Genomic DNA, 21,110 nt, shown 5'->3' on the forward strand with positions numbered 1-21,110 from the left:
GAAGCATAATGGCCTAAAACATGATTAATTTATACTCTTGCTTTGTTTCTTGAAGTATAATGAGCTCCTTCCTACTCTTAATGTTTTTTACAAGCATGTATATTATCAGCTATAATACTCGATCGCCAAAATATCAAAATAACAATTACGTACAAGAATCCAAAACACAGTCACAGAAGCACAGTTTAACAATGTTGAGGATTATTTTTCCTGTCAACACACAATACTAATGAAAATACGTACGAGTACATTTTGAATTCTTTTAATTTGTGTACTAATGATAATAGGTCCACGATAATGAGTTTATAGGATATAAGGGCTATAGTAAACTTATAATTTTAGTGATTGATATTAATCTATCAACATACATTTTTTTGTAAAAATGGCTTAAGTAATAACAAATACTAGATTCAATGTTACATCTAAAATCCTAAACTTGTAAAAACCATTGGAAGGAAAAATTATTTATTAACTATTTGTAAGCAATTTTATCCTTAATACGAACATTTTAATAACTGAAAAACTGTTCATTTGAATTTTGAATAAGATGCATTAAATTTTTAAAAAAAATATCCAATAAATAATTTGCTGTGAAAATCTTCTCATTTGAAGGACATAAGTTTGTATCACCACAGGATGCTCCTAAATTATAGTATAAAAATCAGAATTCGATGAATTCATTAATTAAAGAAACATGGGAGTGAGTACGCTTGGCGAATCACTCTGTGCTAATTGAAAGTCCACAGATACTACACTAAATTATACACAAAAATAAAATTTGTATATTTTATTATTAACCGAAGTAACATTAAGCTTGGACAACAAAAATACACAGCTTATACAAAATAATTTATATTGTGAGTTCAAAAATCACCAGTATACAAAATAATTTATATTATTAAAAATTTATTACGAGACTGCATATTATATAATATGCGATCTCAGTATATCTAACATAATTCAGTGACCATTTTCACTATAATTCTAAGTAATCTGGAACTATAATATATTTCCTATATCCGAGATAGCGAAGATTCAGCTTTAAAGGAACTTTACTATGAAGTAGTTAAGTACCTGTATAATTATGTATTAACTATTATGTAATTTATGTAATGATGTTTATTGATATAATTATGAAGTAAATTAATATGATTCATCTACTAAAATAAATTATTTAATTAATCTAATAATTATAATTAAATTATTCGTACATGGCATTTAGCCAGCATTCGACGAACACCTATTTTGTACGTCTACAAACAACGGTGAGAATCGTATAGTTGTACATTTTAATACTAATTATATTAATTTGATGAACAATTCATAAACTTACTTTATAATAACAAACTTGTAAACTATGTTCGTAGATAAAATAATATTTGTAAACAGCTGTAAGGAACACAGCAATATTATGGTACGGAAAATAATTTGTAAGTCTCGGTGATGAATAAATAGAAACAAAAATGTCTAGGTTCAGGATTTTAATTTGAAAAGCAGATTTATGTTTGTAGAGAAATTCTTTCATGACCCGGTCTCAACACTCTCATCGATCTTCAGAGTACAGTTTTAATATTTTACTGGATTGGTATATATTATTCAAAAGGATATCGAGGAACGCGATGAGGAGGATTAAGTATTGAAAACGGAAAGCCGATCAATCTAATGCAAACTTTATGACATTTAAAAATGCGAATCTACGATCTCCACATACTATAATATTATTAAACCATCAATCCTACATTCCTAAGGGTCGACATAAAATTAAAACTATTTTTCTGTAATATAAAACAACTGTAAGACAATATCGTTATTCTCTGGGTTTTTTCGAATGCATTTTAAGAAATCTCAAGTATTTAACTGCTTTAATATTTTTAATTATCTTAATATGTATTTGGTTTGCATTTTAATTCATTGTTTCCATAAAATTGTGAAAAAAATATCGTACAAAATTCTACTATTTATTTATATTTTTAAATAAGATGCAATAAAGATTTTCATTGTACAGTACCAAAATTATTTATCGGTACTCAGATTTGATAAATACGAATGGTTTGTCTTATTATTGTTAGTTTGAGCGTTTATTTTTTTTTTCAAATTGTATTTTATGTTTTACATACATTCGAATTTCACCTATATATTTCTCGAATTTAAATTAGTAACGCACATTTTTGTTCGTTGCTAATAGTTTATTATGTATGGAAAAAATTATAATTTTTGAATGCATTGAATATAAAATTATATTGTAATAACAAAAGCTATTGATTATGTAATATAACAATGGATATTCTTAGTTACAATCAATCATATAAACAAAGGTCGCTTTTTTACGAGGTTTTTATTTTCATCAATGCAACTATACAACTTTCATAAAAGTCTGTTGACTTTTTCACCTGGTTATGATGGTTATACTAAACTGTGGAATTATTAATTATTACCTATTTTCTCTTACGTTCTCTCTTTCTCTCTTGTTTTTTTTTCAATTAGCTTAATAGGTATTATCAGCTTATTACCGATTACAAAGTAATATTTACTTCTCCTTTATGACCTATTATACTATAATACGTTTGAAAAAGTAATCTTAACTTCTAAGTTTAATTGTGTTAAAATCATTAACTTAAGTGTTCTATAAGAATTTTAGACTTTTTTTCAACAACCATTTATCTTCAAATAGCCGAATAACACACTTTGTAAAATATTAACTGTAAAAATAAACGTGTTCATTATGTTATATTTCATACAATTATCCATACTATATAATATGCCATTTTATATTATTTAATAACACTCAGACTGTACCCCACACATTTTAACATCGCAATTGTTATAAAGCACACAAATATGCGTTTATTTCTATAGTGATATTTTAATATAATGATATTGACAGTGGAGTTCAAGTCTACCACAAATATTTTGTGATTTTTATTTTTTCGCGTGCTAGTTGCCTCCCGAAGTCAAAAAGGGTTATAGTTTTTACAATAATTACTTTTTGACTATATAAGATAATTAGCTTTCAAGGTATCCTACATTTTATCGTAAACGAATTTAGTACTAGTTGCCCCCAAAGCACAAGTAATACATTTATTAGTGGTTCTTAAACTGTTTAAAAATTATATTTATACATTATGTATAATTTTAATTGCATTAACATACTGTTTTTATTGACTTATTTTTTTATAATTTTTGATAGTTGTGTATTATTTGTATAAATTTAGACTTCAAATAAAACCATCTAGGTTCTTGTATAGTGTAGATGTACCTATAAAACAAATGTTTATATCATTATTATGTAATATAAAATACTATATTAATTGTTTTCAATTATAACATTATATATTATGTACATTGAAAAGTATTCATCTATTAATGTGGTATATCTTAGTGAAATATATGATTCAGTATAGTGTACTCCAATCCATATTCAAGGCAATTTTTTGGATTCAACTCGTATATAGTAATTATTAACTACCTAAACATCAGAGGTAACTAGTGTGCATTAACCTTTTTGTTTTGCGATAAGCATGGGAGGCAATTCGTTTATTTTGTGAGGCACTAGCTAGTATGCACCGGGTTATATTCATATCTCCGCGGGTTTCAATTCACCTTTGATATAGTTATTTAGGTACAACGAGCATATCGCCGTATGGAACATGTACACATCACATAATTTAATATGATATGCACCTATGTAGTAGTTCTCAAATATCTTTTCCTCCTCCCGCCCATATTCCATCTCTCGGATTTACTTTAATGTACAATTAAATCTGAGGTCACCGGGAAACGAATATATAATATTGCCTACGTGCGCCGCGCACGTTGTCTTGAATATGATATATGAATTAAAGACAAGAGCTGTTCCGATGCAAACAAAATACTGCACTACTCTGCAACATAGAATTTCATTAAATCCCATGTATTCCGTGAAATGTTAATACTCTATTAAAGCAGAGCTTATATACCACAGTCCCAATTAGGGTGGTTATTTTACCCCGCGCCGGAGATATAGTCTGCTCGCGTAACAATTTGACCCCACTACAGTGCATTCATGTCATACTACCTATATAGGTAGCGTATATACCCACGCACGTATTTATAGACAGTAGTATATACGCATATGCCACTGACGCAGCGTGTATAATTTACCGAGGCAAATCATCAAGGATATTAGCCCAGAATACGTTGGATCAGAAATCATTTGGAAAGGCTGCAGCAGCGTTCAGGTCGATTACACCGGCAAAGCCCAATTAATATCACCCGAAACGACATTTTCCAGAGGCTTTGAAAATAACGACGGCTTTGCGGGCGGCAATGGGATTTGAGCGGCGCGGCGACGCAGTATGTATAGCAAATTCGGCAGTGCCAACTATATACATGCTGGTGTATATACCACGGCTCAACGTTAATTTGTATTTTGACCTGGTGTCACCGAAATAACATTTTATATCGACTGAGTATGAAGCGGTTTCTATGTCTGCAGGTGGGCAGTGTTTCTATGTCATTACAAAATTTGATTTGTAAAGATGAACGAAATCTAGGCACAGCCCATTTGCCGGGTATTCACATAGGCGGGTTCAAAATAAGAAATGCGAATATGAAATCACGTCAAAAAATACAGTCAGTACAGAATACAGATGTATCGAATCTAATACGCATTGTTAATAACTTTATGAGGTAGGAACAAATAGAAAATTACAAATTTGTGGGAATAACGAAACCATCTAATATAACATACACGCTTATATGATATCGTTGCGTAGGGTTTCGATGCAATTACGTTAATTGCTTCATCTGTAAGTTTAATTTACACAAGTGTATGTGTAAACAGTCATAGTATTGTGTCATTCGCTCTTTGTTATTTTAATATTTTATAATACCTATAGGCGACAGTGGAATAATTATACACTATGTAAAAAGTGATGTGAACGTGGTTTTTTTTAGTCAATTATATTTGTGATTTATAAATTAATGTTTTCTTATATGATCTCATATTTATAACTTGTCGATACAATATGTTAGTACAAAAATATCAAAAATATTCAATACATTTACACGTTTTATTGTATTTAATTTGGAATATTGTAAAACTACTTTTAACATGACATAAATCAATACATATTTCTTATCAAAACACAATTTTTACGTTGTTAAAAAATATTCTAAATGTAATACATGGTAAATTTTTATTTCATTTTCTCAAGAAAAACATTTTTTTTCTGAAAATGTTGAAGAATTGATTTCAAAGAAATAACTTATTATTTATAACTTTATAAGCTTTGAAAGTTTAAACGAGTTGTAAAGAAAAAATTCTACGAGTATACTGGCTGTATCTTCCACATTAAATCTACATAATATATTAATAAAATAAAATAATAATAGTGAAATAAATCATAATATTAGCTTAATTTGTAACTATGTTTTTTCTGTAATTTATAAAAATATGAAATATCGTAAAATTTAGAATCTTATATTTATCTTACTTTAAAAACTATTAATGACATTCGATTTCTTTTTTTTTCAAATATTAAAGTTGGTGTTTAAAAAAAAAATCAACTACCTAATATAATTTATAGTTCATAATCATTAATTGTACAGTTTGTATTAATAATATTGTATAGTATTCATTTTGTGACATAATAAATAGTGTTTGATTGTTTCATCAGTTATTGGAAAACACTGCATAATAAAATAATACATTGTAAATTGATGGTATTTTCCTTAGTGTCTCTTAAAATTAGATCAAACGCCGATGATGCATTCCACCGCATAAAACGCATGCACACACGGACTCAATACATAGGAGGACCTTGTACGCATGGTCATTCGTGTCGTTTGGTCGGCCTAATTTTAGTAGTCTGCGTCTGTCACGGGTAGTGCACAGCTATTATACCTACATGAAGGCTGTGGTGGAGCGTTTGTCGTCGACTTGCATACGTGCTGAGGAAACCATACTTGGTTATATTATACAATGGGCATTGATTGAACTGTATAGGGTGAATTCTAATCATTAATAACAATGGATACGCGCGCCGACGGTTTCGAGTGGACGGTCGGGGGTGGTTTAGCCACCTGAATGGATATTTGAGCTTTTCATTTTGGTCGATTTCCCAACGGAAAACGGTAGTAACGCATCTAGGTTATTACTATATGTGTAAGTGTGTGTGTGCGTATGTGTTTGTAGAGTTGACACACACATACATATTCACATTACTGACGCCATAGAAGCGACACGGTTTTATATAAAATACCATCGTTGTCGTCTTGGTGGCGGTGGTGGTTTCGATACAATTATGTAAATTACTCCGATATAACTATATAAGATAGTGTGTGTGTGTTTTTTTTTTTCACATAATCGGTGAAGAAAAACACGTATACCTTCTGGGAGAGGAGGTCACTGGTGTTTCGAGTTTGAACGTGAAATACGTTACGTAATATGTAGAACCGCAAGACGCTTTGCCACCCTTGAATAGATAGTCGATTACGTTACGTGACATCTTAAACTATTTTAAATTCTGAACTTGCTGGTAAAAAAAAACCTATAATTGATTTTACAAAGACGAATTTTTTTCATTTATCACATGCACATTTTAGGTGACGGGTAACAGGTGACCTTTGTCGTGAATTGAATATTGGACACAGTATTGACCACTAATTTGTACTATGGATGCGATAAAACTCAATCTAAATAATATTGTTACCCGAAAATGGAATCTAAACGAAGTAAAACTTAAATAATAGATATGATCGTACAATGTACAAAGTAAAATGATTAATAATAAATGAGATTTAAACTCCTATTTCCTATATAGTATCTTAAATAACTATAATGGTCTGTAAAATTTAAAATATATTTGATTGAACAAAAAATAATTTTGAAACGTCAAGAAATCAAACGAATCCTTAAATATATTACATTATATTGTGGTATATAAATAGATAAACGAGATATTTAAGGTATTTAATAATGTAGGTACTTTTTAATTAATACATACAAAGTTTCTTATTTTGAACGAATACACTGATTTATGTAGTCCGGTAAAGTTTCAAAGAATTCACGAATAACATAAAACGCTTAAAATATTAAGTGAATTCTTATAGGAAATTTGCCGTGTTTTAGAAAAGTAAAAATTCTTACGAAACTTTCAAATATTTCACAAACATTTAAACTACGTTGTATCTAGTAAGTTAAATAGGATCAAAGAAATGAACGTATAAAAGACAATCATCGAATTGTCCTCAGAAGATGAATAAAATTCCGAATCACATCATGTTGTGCAATTTATTATTTTAATTTGATTATGTATAATATCTTATTTAGCAAAGTTTTCTGCACAGATAAACATAAGTAATTTATAACTCAAATAAATAACTTATATTATATTATATTTATAATATAGTATTGTGTATACGTCAATGTCTTAAAAAAATCGAATAACAACAAATAAACATTTTTTAAATTAAATATTTTGTATTGAGATGTGGGTAGATTTGGTCGAAAGATTGTAAATACAAAAAAAGGAAAAAATGTTTTATGTGATTTTTATTTATTAATTGATTATTCTATCCAAATAATTCATTGTAAACTTTACATTAATATAGATCTCAAAAGAGCTAGAATAGATGCGTAATATTGCATATCTATGTAGTTATGTGCTAAAAAAAATTAAACATATAACTATTAACTAATCATTAAAAAATGTGGACAAGTGGAGACTGCTCTGTTGTACGGCAGTTGGCGAGTATAAGATTTTAATTCAACGATATATCATTGCATACGAAGTACGTTTCTGAGCGGAGTTGTTGTGTCTTTCTAGCTTCCTAGCATACATTCTTATAAAACAATCAAATTTAATAGTTAAAAAATATGCAAGTAAAAAGTAATCGCACATGCGTCTTTAATATTATTGAACTTTTCAAGAAATCTTTTTACCGTGTGAACATTTTTTTATCGACAGGAATTTTAAAAAAATGTCCAAAGTTAAAAAGTTTCTCATAGTTCAAAAATAGTCGACATATTTATATTTTATCATACGTGGAAAATAGAAATTTTAACAGCCAGTGAAAATTTAAAGTTTCTACAATTATTAGTTTTTGAGTTTCGCCAATATTAGGTTTTGCTTAAAATTCCCATTTTTTTTGGCCTCTTCGTCGCTTTCAAAAACTACTAGGAATTTTAAATTTTTACCTTCCGAATTCCTCTTTCTTAAAAGATGGTGATGTGGAAAATTGGAGCATTTTTACTAATTAAAATGTTGATGTAAGACAGAAAAAAACATACATCATTGTGAAATCAATAGATTCAATCGTTACGTTCAGAATATAAAAAAAAATACAACCATATTCACTAGACTATTAGAGTCTTCAAAAATTAAATTTTGAAATAACATAATCAAAAATTCAATAATTAGTTATGATTTTATTTAGATAGTAATAATTTTAATAATATAGTATTCTTCAAAGCTTATAAAACTACCAAAATTAGTAAAAAGTGGAGTTCATTATGGTAATAATATGATTATAAGAATTATGAAGAGTTAATGAACCCTTGATAAAAATTTTATTTCATTTAAAAAAAATCTAAATAATTATTGTATTTTAAGTCTTAATGTATTTACATAATTAGAACGAATCATTTTAAGTGGTAATAACAGCTTCAAATAAATCTTTTAATATAGTGATCTGCTGAAAATATAAAGTAATACATTGTTTTTATTTTGTAAGAGAGATTTAAGAAAATATTTTGAAGTTTTCAGTAAAATATTCAAATCATCTATACATGTATAAATCATTTTTTACACATTTAAAAAGATAATATAGATCTGACCTCTATATACTACAGATGAATAAATCTCATTTTGTGTTAAAAACTTTATAAGCTTTATGTTATATACATTATACATAAAAAACATTAATTATAATTTTCAAAGTTTCCTGAACGCAAAATATAACTTGAATAACCTCTGATGAATAATTTTTCAATTTTTTTTAAACTCCATTTTATCAAGAAAAAATTAAAAGCTTTATTAGATCCAATATGATTGGATTTAATAATAAAAAAATGATATCATTTTTTTAGAATTCAAAGATAAATTTTTAATTAAAACTTAAAATCTATTAATATTTTATTCAAACAATGCAGGGCAAAATATATCCCTTGTAAATAGTACTGATATTGTAAACAATTTAATTTATTCTTGTGAAAAAATTAAAATTCGTATTACAACATGCATAGAGGTTAAAACCAAACAAATGTATCTATTTAAATGTACCTTAATATGTGAAAAATCAACTAAACCACACGTCTTATTCGGTAGATACTTGAGATAAATTCAAAATTCAAACGTATTATGAGCTACTGATGTCGTCATAACTCCTTTAGAATGTTCTTATTATCCACAGAAGCTAAAATAATTTAAAGTAATTGTTAATATAAATCTTGATGAAATTAGTATATAGATAATGATTAATATTTATCCTATGAAATACACAAGAATTACACATATTTTAATATATCATGGATTATTATAATAGTTTACAATGTACGCGAAAATAATTGTGATCAGAAAAGAAACATCATTACTCGCACAAACCCTCAACATATTATGTGAACCAATCATACGTTAAACTACATACATCGTTCTTATTATATTGGTCAATGATAAATATTTAAATTGAATGATATCTTTGTAGGTAGGTATAGTGAATGAATATCACATGTAGTGAAATAGCATGTATTGCTGTTCCTATATTACTTTAGTAAACGAGAATGTATGGAAAAAAAACTTTTAAACAGAATAAAAGGAAAGACAAAAAAAAATTCTTCTCTTTGAAAATCGAAAACAAATATAAAAGGCTAATCAATTATTGAAAAGCTCCAAATCGTTTACCCGGTACGTTTGTCGGTGGTACAAGACATTACATTTGTGACATTTTGAAACCGTTGGACATTTTTATTTATTAACATTGATAAGATAGAATCGAAAAGCTCCTGTTCGTTGGTTAATGATATTACCTATATTAGTATAAAATATAAATTGACATAAATAGTATAAACCTACTGTGGATGTGACTTCATCGTTGTCGTTATTTCTACGAACAGGTAAGAGGAGAAAAGACGAAGGAAATTCAATTTTGTCTTACCGAACAGAGTGTGTTTGCTCAATTCAATATTGAACTTTACACGTGGGAGGGGGGAAGGGGCCCCACCGGTAACGCTCTCAGGTAAATATGTAAACCAATAAATGACGGGGAAATAATAACGTATGTCCCAAGCGCACAAATCTCAAGCCGTTTTGACTTTTTGAAAATGATTAATGTCGCTCGACCAGATTTTTCTACGGTGTATTGAATTTTGGCGAAACAAAATAAATAATAGTGCACCACATACACACATAATATATAGATATAGTATGTTTATATCCCAACGAAAATATTAATATTTCATCCAGCCGAATGTTTTATCGTGACCCATGGGCTGCCGCGCGTGCTAACCCTAAAACATAAGCCATATGCAAAAAAAAACATGTCCTTTTTTTCGAGTTTTTAAAATAATACATTATTCTGTATATTATACTATCATACTCTTTCCACGCACACAAACATAACTTCAGTAAATCACAATAATATATAAACTATAAACACAAGAGTTCCTAAGCAGTTTTTTCTTATAGTATCAATTATATCGTGTACGCTGAAGTTCAAGGCCGTAGAAAATAATTTAATGTGAGGATTGAGGGGTTCATTGTAGTAATTACGTTGAGTTAATTTTAAAAAAACAACATCAACATCATATTATATTGTTTTAAATTTTTATATATTTTTTAAATTATTGTATTTTTAATTAGTTATAATTAGTAGGTAACTACTTTACAATTATACTCTACATAATTTTCTATTTGTTATAATATAGTAGTAATAGATGTGACTGAACAGGTACTGTACTATAATAATACGATAGTAAAAAGCATAAATTGTTATTGAAGTACATATATTTTTTTCAGAAACTATGCCCATACATTTGTTATATAGTGTACTATATAACACATAATTAATTTTTATATCTTATATGAATTATCCGCAATCTAAAAATTATCTTATACGTCTTGTATTTATTATAATTGAACAATACTTTATGAGTTAATGGACAAGAGCCGGTCGCGAAATCCTGTTTACAATAGTGCCGAGCCAACAAAAGGAAAAGGCATACAGGTATTTCGTTCTGTAAAATTAGAGACTTTTCTTCGTAAACTAAAATATATTACAACAATCGCGTATTCTACTGTGTTTGTGTGCTCAAAGCATTCAGAAGCAGCTATCCATGTGTACCTAGAATTGTATGCTATAAATAGAGGTATAATATATTGATGAGCTTAAATATAAGAAAAATGAAAATAATTATTATTCATTCTGGATCGTTGTAAAATAAATAAATGAAACACATTTGTAGCTTGGTTAGAATATTGTATAGCAATAATTATTATATTGAAAAAAAATGCATAAGTCTTTAAAATCCTGTCTGTATAGTTATTAGCGACGACCGTCTTCGTCTTCCATTTTGCTCCACTGAACATAATGTGCTTCCGATACGGTGATCGATAAAAGACAAAAAAACATGAATAAATTAATAGAAAAAATGTCATACCCCCTGCTACGTATAAATACACAATATGATAATATTATACTATCGTCGTCTTGTACTGTATCTGACGTTTTCCAAACGAATTGTCAATTAAATATAATAATAAGATGCTGATACGGTGTATGAAAAAAATGTATTATTTATGATAATTTATTATTAAACACCCATCATTATTAATTATGTTATTATAAACCATTCTATTCATTATATTGTATTTATTTTTATTTGCATTGAACATTACGCAAATATTATTAGTTATTACTGTGATGATACCGCTGACTGTAACTGCTTTTTTTTTATCATAACCTTTCGAACCTTCTATTAAATAAGTCCTTCGCCGATAATATACCATAATTAAAAATCGTATATACAAATAGAGCAGGGACCACAAACCTTTTCCAACAAGTGAGAAACAGTAAAAATTTGAAGTATCTGCAGCCTGCAGGTGAAATACCAGTTACCACTATTTGTTTAGGTAGGTATACTATTTATGTTTTACATGTAAAATCGTTATAAATTGTAAAGTAATATTCTTCTTTCATTATTTCTAAAAATGTTATGTTTTTCTTCTCATTATACTTTATTCTGTGTATGACGTATAAAGCGTAAAGGTGTATTTAAGTCTTAAACTTAAATATAACGTACGTGATCATCAGATATTGACATATTTCGATATACAACGATCGACCAGTCTATATATTTATGAATATACACTCTATACATTTCTTCCAAAGTGTCTTCAATTACCATTTTAATATTATTGGGACAGAGTAGATCAAAACTGGACGTTAAAATATTTTATCGTAAGCATTTATCATTGCAATTATTTTCCATGTGTGAATGGTTTTTCTAGTAAATTGTCAATACTGCGTAGTGCGTTATTGTTAGTTCTGTGCTTTTACAATACAAATCAGACAGTTGTAAACTTGGCAGCTCAACGGCGTTAGTAAAACCGTACAAAACCATTAATTTGAGGTTTATATACATTTAAAATGACTTTTCACAGTTATTTACAAATATATTTATATGAATAATACTACATGAAAAGTAAACAGTTGGGCGACTTATTTAAAAGATTAATTCTATTAGTAGAACCAATTAATTTGTGCGTAAATTGCATACTTTTCATTCATAGCTTATACAATAGCGACAGATTGGCTATGTGCAGCAATATTAACCAGCAAATATATATTTTTAGAATTCAGTAATCCACAAATCGTTAACATATTTTACCCTCGTTGATCTACATATTAAGTCCAATAAATATGGGTGAACCTGAAAATCCGCTATAGGATCGTGGTTGAAAATATAAGTACCTATCTATCAAATAAAAAGTACATATTCGGTAACATTAATCTAGAACATTATATTGTTTGATATATTATAAAATATAAACTCACCACGACCGAATCATTATAATTTATTAGTTGGTGCAGTTATTGTCGTCGTCGCATCGTACTTTTGAGTTATTGTCACTTTTGAACTCACTCCGTAGTATTCATATTTAATAGTGTTTCCTTCTTGAAACCCTTCTCGACATCGTTGTCGCAGTCTTATCATTACCTGCACCATGGCGAGCATTCGCCAAACTTCCGTTTCCATTCTGTTGCTCGACACTTCGATCCATTCAAATAACGTCAGGACTGCTACATTTATCTCCTTAACGTCAAATGTACTCTGCCGTCGCTGTGCGTACCCTCTTATCGGCCACACAGCAATTTCTGCCACTATATTATTCTACATGCGACGACGCTTGAAAATTCCCAATCTGTATACCCATAAGAAAATATGCACACGTATGATATTATATGAATATGGGTCATACTAGAATAATGCTCATATATTATCAGCTTACTTAGTAAATTTCAAAAAACAGTAACTTAGTGAGTATTTATTCTTGGTGGTTATTAGGATACCTAATTTATAGTCACTGTCACTTGGTGAGTTTAGTTGAATTTCGTTAGTCAACTCTAGGTATAAGAAATAAATCTGATGTTTTGTTATGCTTATAAATTATTCTGATCTTATTTGAAATTGTATTAAAAAAACATATAAACATTTAAGGAGTGCATACACCTAAAAAAGCGGGGCCCCTGAATTCCATGTCCAACAGCCCCCCCCCCTTGTGTGGATCTGCTAAGTTATATCGAATTATTAGTTATTCAACACTTGATATTAAAATATATTTTGTATTACCAAGTCTAGCATCCACGCCACAATTAACAATTCACACACATTCGGCGAAAGACGCAGTTTGGGTATTGTATATTTGTTTCAAAGTATACCAGTTTTTCTCAAAAAAAGGAGTTAAATTTGAAGTATTCGTGATATAGGTCTATAATATTACACAGTATGAAAAGGTTTTAGAGTTTCTTAGCACAACGCGTTTGTCGAGTTATTTTTATTCTTAGGTTTTTGCTGCTCCCATTTTGTCACAAATAAATTACGTTCAAGAATTTCATTTCCCGTCCACATTGTCCCTCAGGACTCGATTTCCCCTTGCCCCAGACTGTACGTCACCAGTTCCAAGTCGTTTTAACACGGCGTATATACGTTCCCACACACACATCTACTTATAAAATGTACCTTCCAGCGCGCGTGATGTTATAAAGTTTTTTGTATATATATATTTTTTTTTCCAATAGAAAACTCATTCATGAGGAAGACACTTTAGATTTAATCGAATCTGACCTGATCGTTTATCCTCCACCATAATAATAATAATAATAATAACGGTAGCTCGTCGAATTCTAATTATCGATAAGTATCAGCTCGTGCACAGTGCATAGGAAACCCGCAGGCAACGTTTATTATATATCGCAATGGGGTCGAAAACCGAACGCGTTTGATGTTAACTAATAATGACGTACCCCAATTTCGGTCGTCATACGTACTATATATTATAATATAAGGGTAACGTTATTGTGTCATACTGTCATGGCGTCGAGTTTATTTATCATAACCAAATCGCTTTTGTATTATCATGGAAAACCACGGACATAATAATATTATGTTTATAAATAAAATATAGGTGTATTCTCATTTCACGTGAAAAATAATAATTATCGTTCACAACTTGAAAAAAAAAACAAATCCCAGAGGAGAAATTTAAAATATCGTCATAATAATTTTGACTTTAACGCCTATACTTATACAGTTATACACATTTAATTTGATTTATTAAAGCAAAGAAAAAGAATAATTCTAATTAATATTAAAAAGAGTAATTTGAATTTTAGACGTTCAAAAGTCGACTCGGTCGTGTAATTGTTTAACTACTCCAAAGTAGCTGGTAACGCGATTATCATACATCCAACTCGAAAATCGAATTACTATGCACCAGCTCCTTCTGATACGATTATGTACAGTGTTTGTGTCGGAATAATGGTTCGATATTATTATAAGCCATAGGTATTGTTCTAAAGTCGTTATCGGTAATAAAAAAATAAAATAAAATGTAACCTGTGGTTTTAGATATAGTGTGATTTTACGATATAAATTCACCAAACATTTGCATATAAACCGGAATAAAATACAAATATACAATCACATAATATTTTAAAGTATAAACATTGTTATAACTATTATGTACAAAATATGAACGTATTAAATATTGCCACACTGCTCAAGTTTAATATCGCAGGTAGTAGGTAGGTGCACTGGTTTAATGCATAATATAGTCATATTTAATATGACATTATTATTGTCACTCACTCGCTCGTCTAGTCGCGAGATATTAAATCGCGAGTATTTATATATTGCTTTCTTCTCTAGGCCATGACGTGCATTTTATTACATTTGATTTCCAGGAAGTGGAAATAATAATTCTCAGCAACGAAATCCGTATCAAAGGATAGAGGACCCTTCCCGTAGAGGGTGCTTTTATTGGCCGGAAAGATGTAATCATAAAGTCAAATTCTTGTTAAAGGGCAAAAATAACATCCCTTCGTACTCCACCCCCGGATTCACAGCAGCGGTGTGTCAGTACCGTCATATACACCGCGGGCGCATATTATTATTACCATCTCGCCGTCGCGCGTCGCCGTGATACACACGGACACGTGGAGAAATCGAATTCCGCACTCGCATTAAAACGGAACCGGAAAGAACTTAATTTAATAATGAACTCTGCGCGCTGCCACGGCCACCGAAGAAAAGAAGCTTAGAGAAATTGCTTTTTGCAACATTTTTTTTCCCGCCAATTCTTACTTTTACCACTAGGGCGTGAGGCGAATGCGAATTTTTTCCCAAAGCCAATATTCCGGTCACGTATTCATCAGTGATCCGATTTTTTCTCTCCTCTGTCCCACGCCCAGAAATTGACACTGCTGCCGCCCCCGCCGACGACGACCTTTTGTCATTAAAACCTTGCGCGTGCCAATTTGCATACTTATAGAATGCAATATATACGCATACATGATATATAGATACAGAAAAGTCGGGTTATTCGATGCTTTCGGAATTTCTCTACTTCCCGGTTAAGGTTTATTATGAGATACACTAGACTCATTTTTCTGGCCACTACCTAAATAAGCCTCGCTGAAAAAAAACAATACCACGGTGGATCGTACTCAGCTAAATCAAATTACCAACTGCAGCGTGTAGTAACGACTAACGAGATTAGTTTATATTTCTCTGGTACTATTCTGTGTATAGTGTAACAAAATGTCATTGCTGATCTATACTGTAGTCACTCCGCTTGACACTTTTATCACACAGGTATACACACAAAATGGTTTTATAAATAATTTGATATACTGCTCTATGGTTCTGTGGTTTAATTATTGTTTGGTGTTAATATTTATTGACATGTTACAGAACTAAGCTTTGCTTTAGAATATTAGTTACAATTTAGGGTAACCATTTAAAGATAAAAATCTAAAAATCAATGTGATAATAATAATAAAACTTATGAAATATTGAGTTACAAACGCAATTTTACTGTGAGCAAATAATTAGCACTACTCTAGATTCATATCTTTTTAGTAAAAAAAAAAAATGGAGATAAAATGAATGAACTACGTGAAAAAGAATCACCCTGTATAGTCAGTAAACTATAAAATTTGCGTCCCCAAGCAATTTATATTATTTACGGGCACTATTCGTAGACACATTTGAATATAAGCTTGGTATCTATACGAAATAATATTATTGTTATTACCATGCGCAGTGTATCAGAATCGGGCCACATCTCCCGATCGATATAATATGTAAGCGTGCCTTTCGCATTCCAAGTTATTAAAGAACATCACGTCTAGACGAACATGGTGAAAAATTTATTTTGTTTATTATTTATATTATATTGGTATAGGTGATTAAAATTGTTTCGATAAAGTTCAAAATTATAGCTAAAACCTTCATTTAAAAATATTTTTATATATATATTTATATAATACAAACTTATTGTTTGATTTGTTATTTGCATAAGATCATAATAATAAATAGAAACAAAAACTACCTAAATATAATTCAACAATCATTACAAATATGTAGATATACTCGTGGCACTTATAGAGTCGCGTTAGAATGATGGTCAACAAATGTCCTGTAAATACACATGTTGACTGCTGGCTGTCAAAAACCATCCATTACTAAAATATTATTTCGTTTGGTGAATATTATCACTGTTATCATATTGTATAATAGTGTAAGTACTTACCTAATCATTATTATATTTTAAATCAATATTTTATGTAACACTTTTCATTGGACCTGATTTGTAACTATCAGAAGAAATATATGAGTTTCAAACTAATTAATCTTTCAGATTACCATGAATATTAAGTATAAAACTATCGGTTTTTTGTTCCAAATACCGGTTAAATTGATCAAAATCATATAGGAACAGAGCATTCAAGTTGACAAGTAATAAATCTCCGAACCTCACAACAAACAATTTGACATTATAATTGCATAATTGCTTCCCACCTAAGATTTCAAAACGTCAATAAACTATAAAATAATATTATAATTACATTTATTTTCGAAACTTAATAAGAAAGCAAAAAAAGAAAGTAACTTAAAAACTAATACAATAGGTAGCCAAAAAACAATATTTTTCTATAAAAAGTAATACGTCATCGTACCTATTTATTTGGTTTTGATCCCCATTTTGTATACTTCAGTAACGTTCGAGTACTTTTCAATTGTATTTTTCTGGTTAACGTTGTTTACACTCGAGTATTCCGTTTTATTGTACATTACATTACGAGCTTTCTATAATAATTCTTTGCGTTTGTTTATCCATGCTTATCAACTTCACCGATGGAATATTACTTGTACCAACTGATATCGCTCGCAAGAATTCACTATTCTCTTGTATACCAGGTCAACAGTACGAAAGCCTCAACTGAATAATGCCATTGTCGTAAATAATATAATTCTGATCCCGATATTGTGTCATTCAATAATGACAATTCGAGAAGTACAGAATATTAATTTTCTCGTGAATTTACGAATATATAATACACAATAATTGTATTATATTATACTTATGGTTTTTATGTGATATATTTTTGTAACACTATCTGAACCTACGTATTTTCCTTGGAGTGACACTATAACTATTGTCGATAACCAGGGCCAGGCACCAGATAACATTAAGTCACCTCGTGCGTTGAAGTTTATGGATTGAATGTAATATTTTTAATTTAAACAGTGTAATACTTTGAGATATTTTGTTTGCGTTTCAGTTGTAATGCCTGGAATTTGGCCCCCCGAAGAAGCGGAAGAGCCGATTTTCTTCCCGAACGACAATAGCGTCAAGTCGAACAACGGTGGCAACGAATTACAAAGGGACGAAGTCAAATCGGCCGACCATAAAGAAGAGAGAAACACACCTGTTGGAGGTATTTGTTCTTTATTTTAGTTTTAATGAAAATACTAAAAATGTCCCGAAAACTGCAGCTCACTTTGTCAGCGAGGCACGACCACCATGTATGATAGACATTAGACACAATTATAATAAGACTTTGTTATATCGCGATAACCGAAAAACCATTTAACGACATCATAAAAATGGAGCTTATTCTATTTAGCACTAAGTAGTGAATAATATTATATATTCCATTAAAATATTATATATGTTGAAATTCTGTAGCGTATTCTGTACATTTTATAGTATTGAAAACAACAACGCTTATTATTACTGTGACACAGATCGAGCAAATTATTTATATTATCGTGGGAGTTAATCCATTAAATAGGACGAGAGAGCGTATTAGCGAGAGTATATAATATAATATAATAATATGGTCGAAGAATGACCGGAGCCACCCGTACGACCTGTATGTGTGTGTCTGTGTGTGTCTGTGTATATATAAATGTACAGGAGTCGCCATTAATTGAATTGAATTATTCAGGACATTAAGTATATAATATACCATGGTGGCGGACCGGGAAACTGCACATTCGGAACAGACAATGGTCATCGGATTAATGATTCGCTCTGTAGACGGAATATATACATATATATATAATAGCACTGGGAGAGCTCGCGGGTAATCACACTACTATATGTATGTATATATATATATATATATATAGTAAGCGGGGGTAAATGGCTTTCAATGAGCCGAAACAAGCCGACTAATGAAGTCGCATTTTTATTTTGTCCGAAACATTGTGTACGGTGCATATAATGTATATTATAGTATTATGGTCCCGTGTTCAAGACGGATTAGGGCGAACGCAAATTATCTCCTCGCATTTCGACGATTTATTTATAATGTATTCGATACCGATATGGCCAACTATTTTCGTGAAATTAACACTAATTTCAATATCATTATGATATAATTATATAGAAATCAATATTATTATCTCACCATATTTGTCCTAGTTATAATCCACCCATGTTTTGTGGCCAGCGGTTTATTCATAAATAATATACTACAATAAGTAATATGTATATAATGAACTGGAATACCATCCTACGATTCTCTCTAATCCAGCTTGAGTTAAAAAAAAAAACATTTTTATTTTTATATGCTTACTTAAAAAATGAAATTAATTATTTACATTTTAGAGTATTTAAATAAATTAGTGTTACACTTTTTAACAAATAAAAAAACAAAATATTTAATTTTTGATATTATGTTTAGTTATTGAATATAATATTTTTAACTGTAGTTCTGTAATAAAGAAACATATTTAAAAAATATTAATTAATAAGCAAATTATATTGTTTAAAAACACACAATGTGTTAAAAATATATAAGTGGTGCAAAGTTCAAGGTGATGAGAGTGAAAAGTTTTTCCTTATTTGTAAAGTAAATAAAACCAAAATTTTATAAATATAATATATTAATAACTAATAAATACTTACATGAATCATTTACTCTACAAATGAACGTTAGACGATATTACGCCCAACGCCCACTCATCCATGCACCACTTTTCCAATTTCTTCATGTAGATATAAGTAACTGTTATTTGTACTCTACAAATAAAATAGTAATAATAATCACTGATTCAAAATACGCACTCTTAAAAACCTTACACTTGGTATAATATGCACTATAATATAAATGTATTCATAGGTAGGTATTTATAATATTTTATAATGTACATAAAACATGTTGTAAAAAGCTGCAGGGCTTACCTTGCTCGCAACTTTCGGGGCTTGGAAATTATTTTCTAACCTTGTTAAATATTTACAATTAACCTAATGCCAAAATAACATCTACAGCGAGAGCTGTTTAAATTAAGATTAAATAACAAACTCTGAATTTTTTACAGATATAATCGTGGCTTAATTGCAAAAAATATATATACAACACAAACGCGAGTATATAAATTTAGTTAAAATTAATTTTATTGGCTTTAGGTTATATTATTGTAGTTTTTAATTAAGCTGGATTAAATAAGTTAAATTGGCAAAAAAAAAAAAAAAAACAGTAATTGAAAGTTATTAAACTAGATTATGGGGTATATAAATGACTTAATGAACTCACAGACGCGTGCGTCGCCGGTCGGACTGTATATAAGTGTTATATACGTACATCTACGAATTAAAAACTAATAACGACGACTTAACTGCAGGCTTGCACTATATACGCAGCACGGTCCACAGTGAAAACTTTTCGATGGACTTTGACTTTTTGCTACGAGTATTTGCGAGGAAATCGAAGCTCAGCAGTACGCTCGTGCACAACTACGCTATGCACGTGTTGTATAAACAGTGTAATACACTTATCATAGCCAAGTCGAAATAATGTATGTGTGCAGAATTTATTAACGACGGACACAATGCTATTACCGGCATTAAGTATTAACATATAAAATACACATCGCATGTGCTTGGGTAGGTGTAGGTAGGTACGTGGTGCACGCTTATTGCAGTGTAGCACAACAACAATATAACGCACACAATGTAATACATTTTGGATTTTACTTCGTTAGAAACGTGTGTATGCAGTAATAATACTGGCGCTGGTGCTGCTATTTGATTTGCCTGAAATTTTCCGCAGAAACAAAC

At 29.9% G+C, this 21,110-nt stretch overlaps 1 protein-coding gene across 2 annotated transcripts in view; it reads left to right on the top strand.

The window, feature by feature from the left end:
* LOC111034654 (discoidin domain-containing receptor 2) overlaps positions 1–21,110 on the top strand; it is a 246,444-nt gene that overhangs the window by 183,802 nt on the left and 41,532 nt on the right. For both annotated transcript variants that reach the window (XM_022315962.1, XM_022315961.1), the window contains exon 9: positions 18,325–18,480. In XM_022315962.1, the coding sequence (XP_022171654.1) occupies positions 18,325–18,480 (156 nt within the window). The remainder of the gene's footprint in view (positions 1–18,324; positions 18,481–21,110) is intronic.

This window comes from Myzus persicae, unplaced genomic scaffold (assembly GCF_001856785.1).
Source record: "Myzus persicae strain clone G006 unplaced genomic scaffold, MPER_G0061.0, whole genome shotgun sequence".
In the NCBI taxonomy this organism is placed as follows: domain Eukaryota; kingdom Metazoa; phylum Arthropoda; class Insecta; order Hemiptera; family Aphididae; genus Myzus; species Myzus persicae.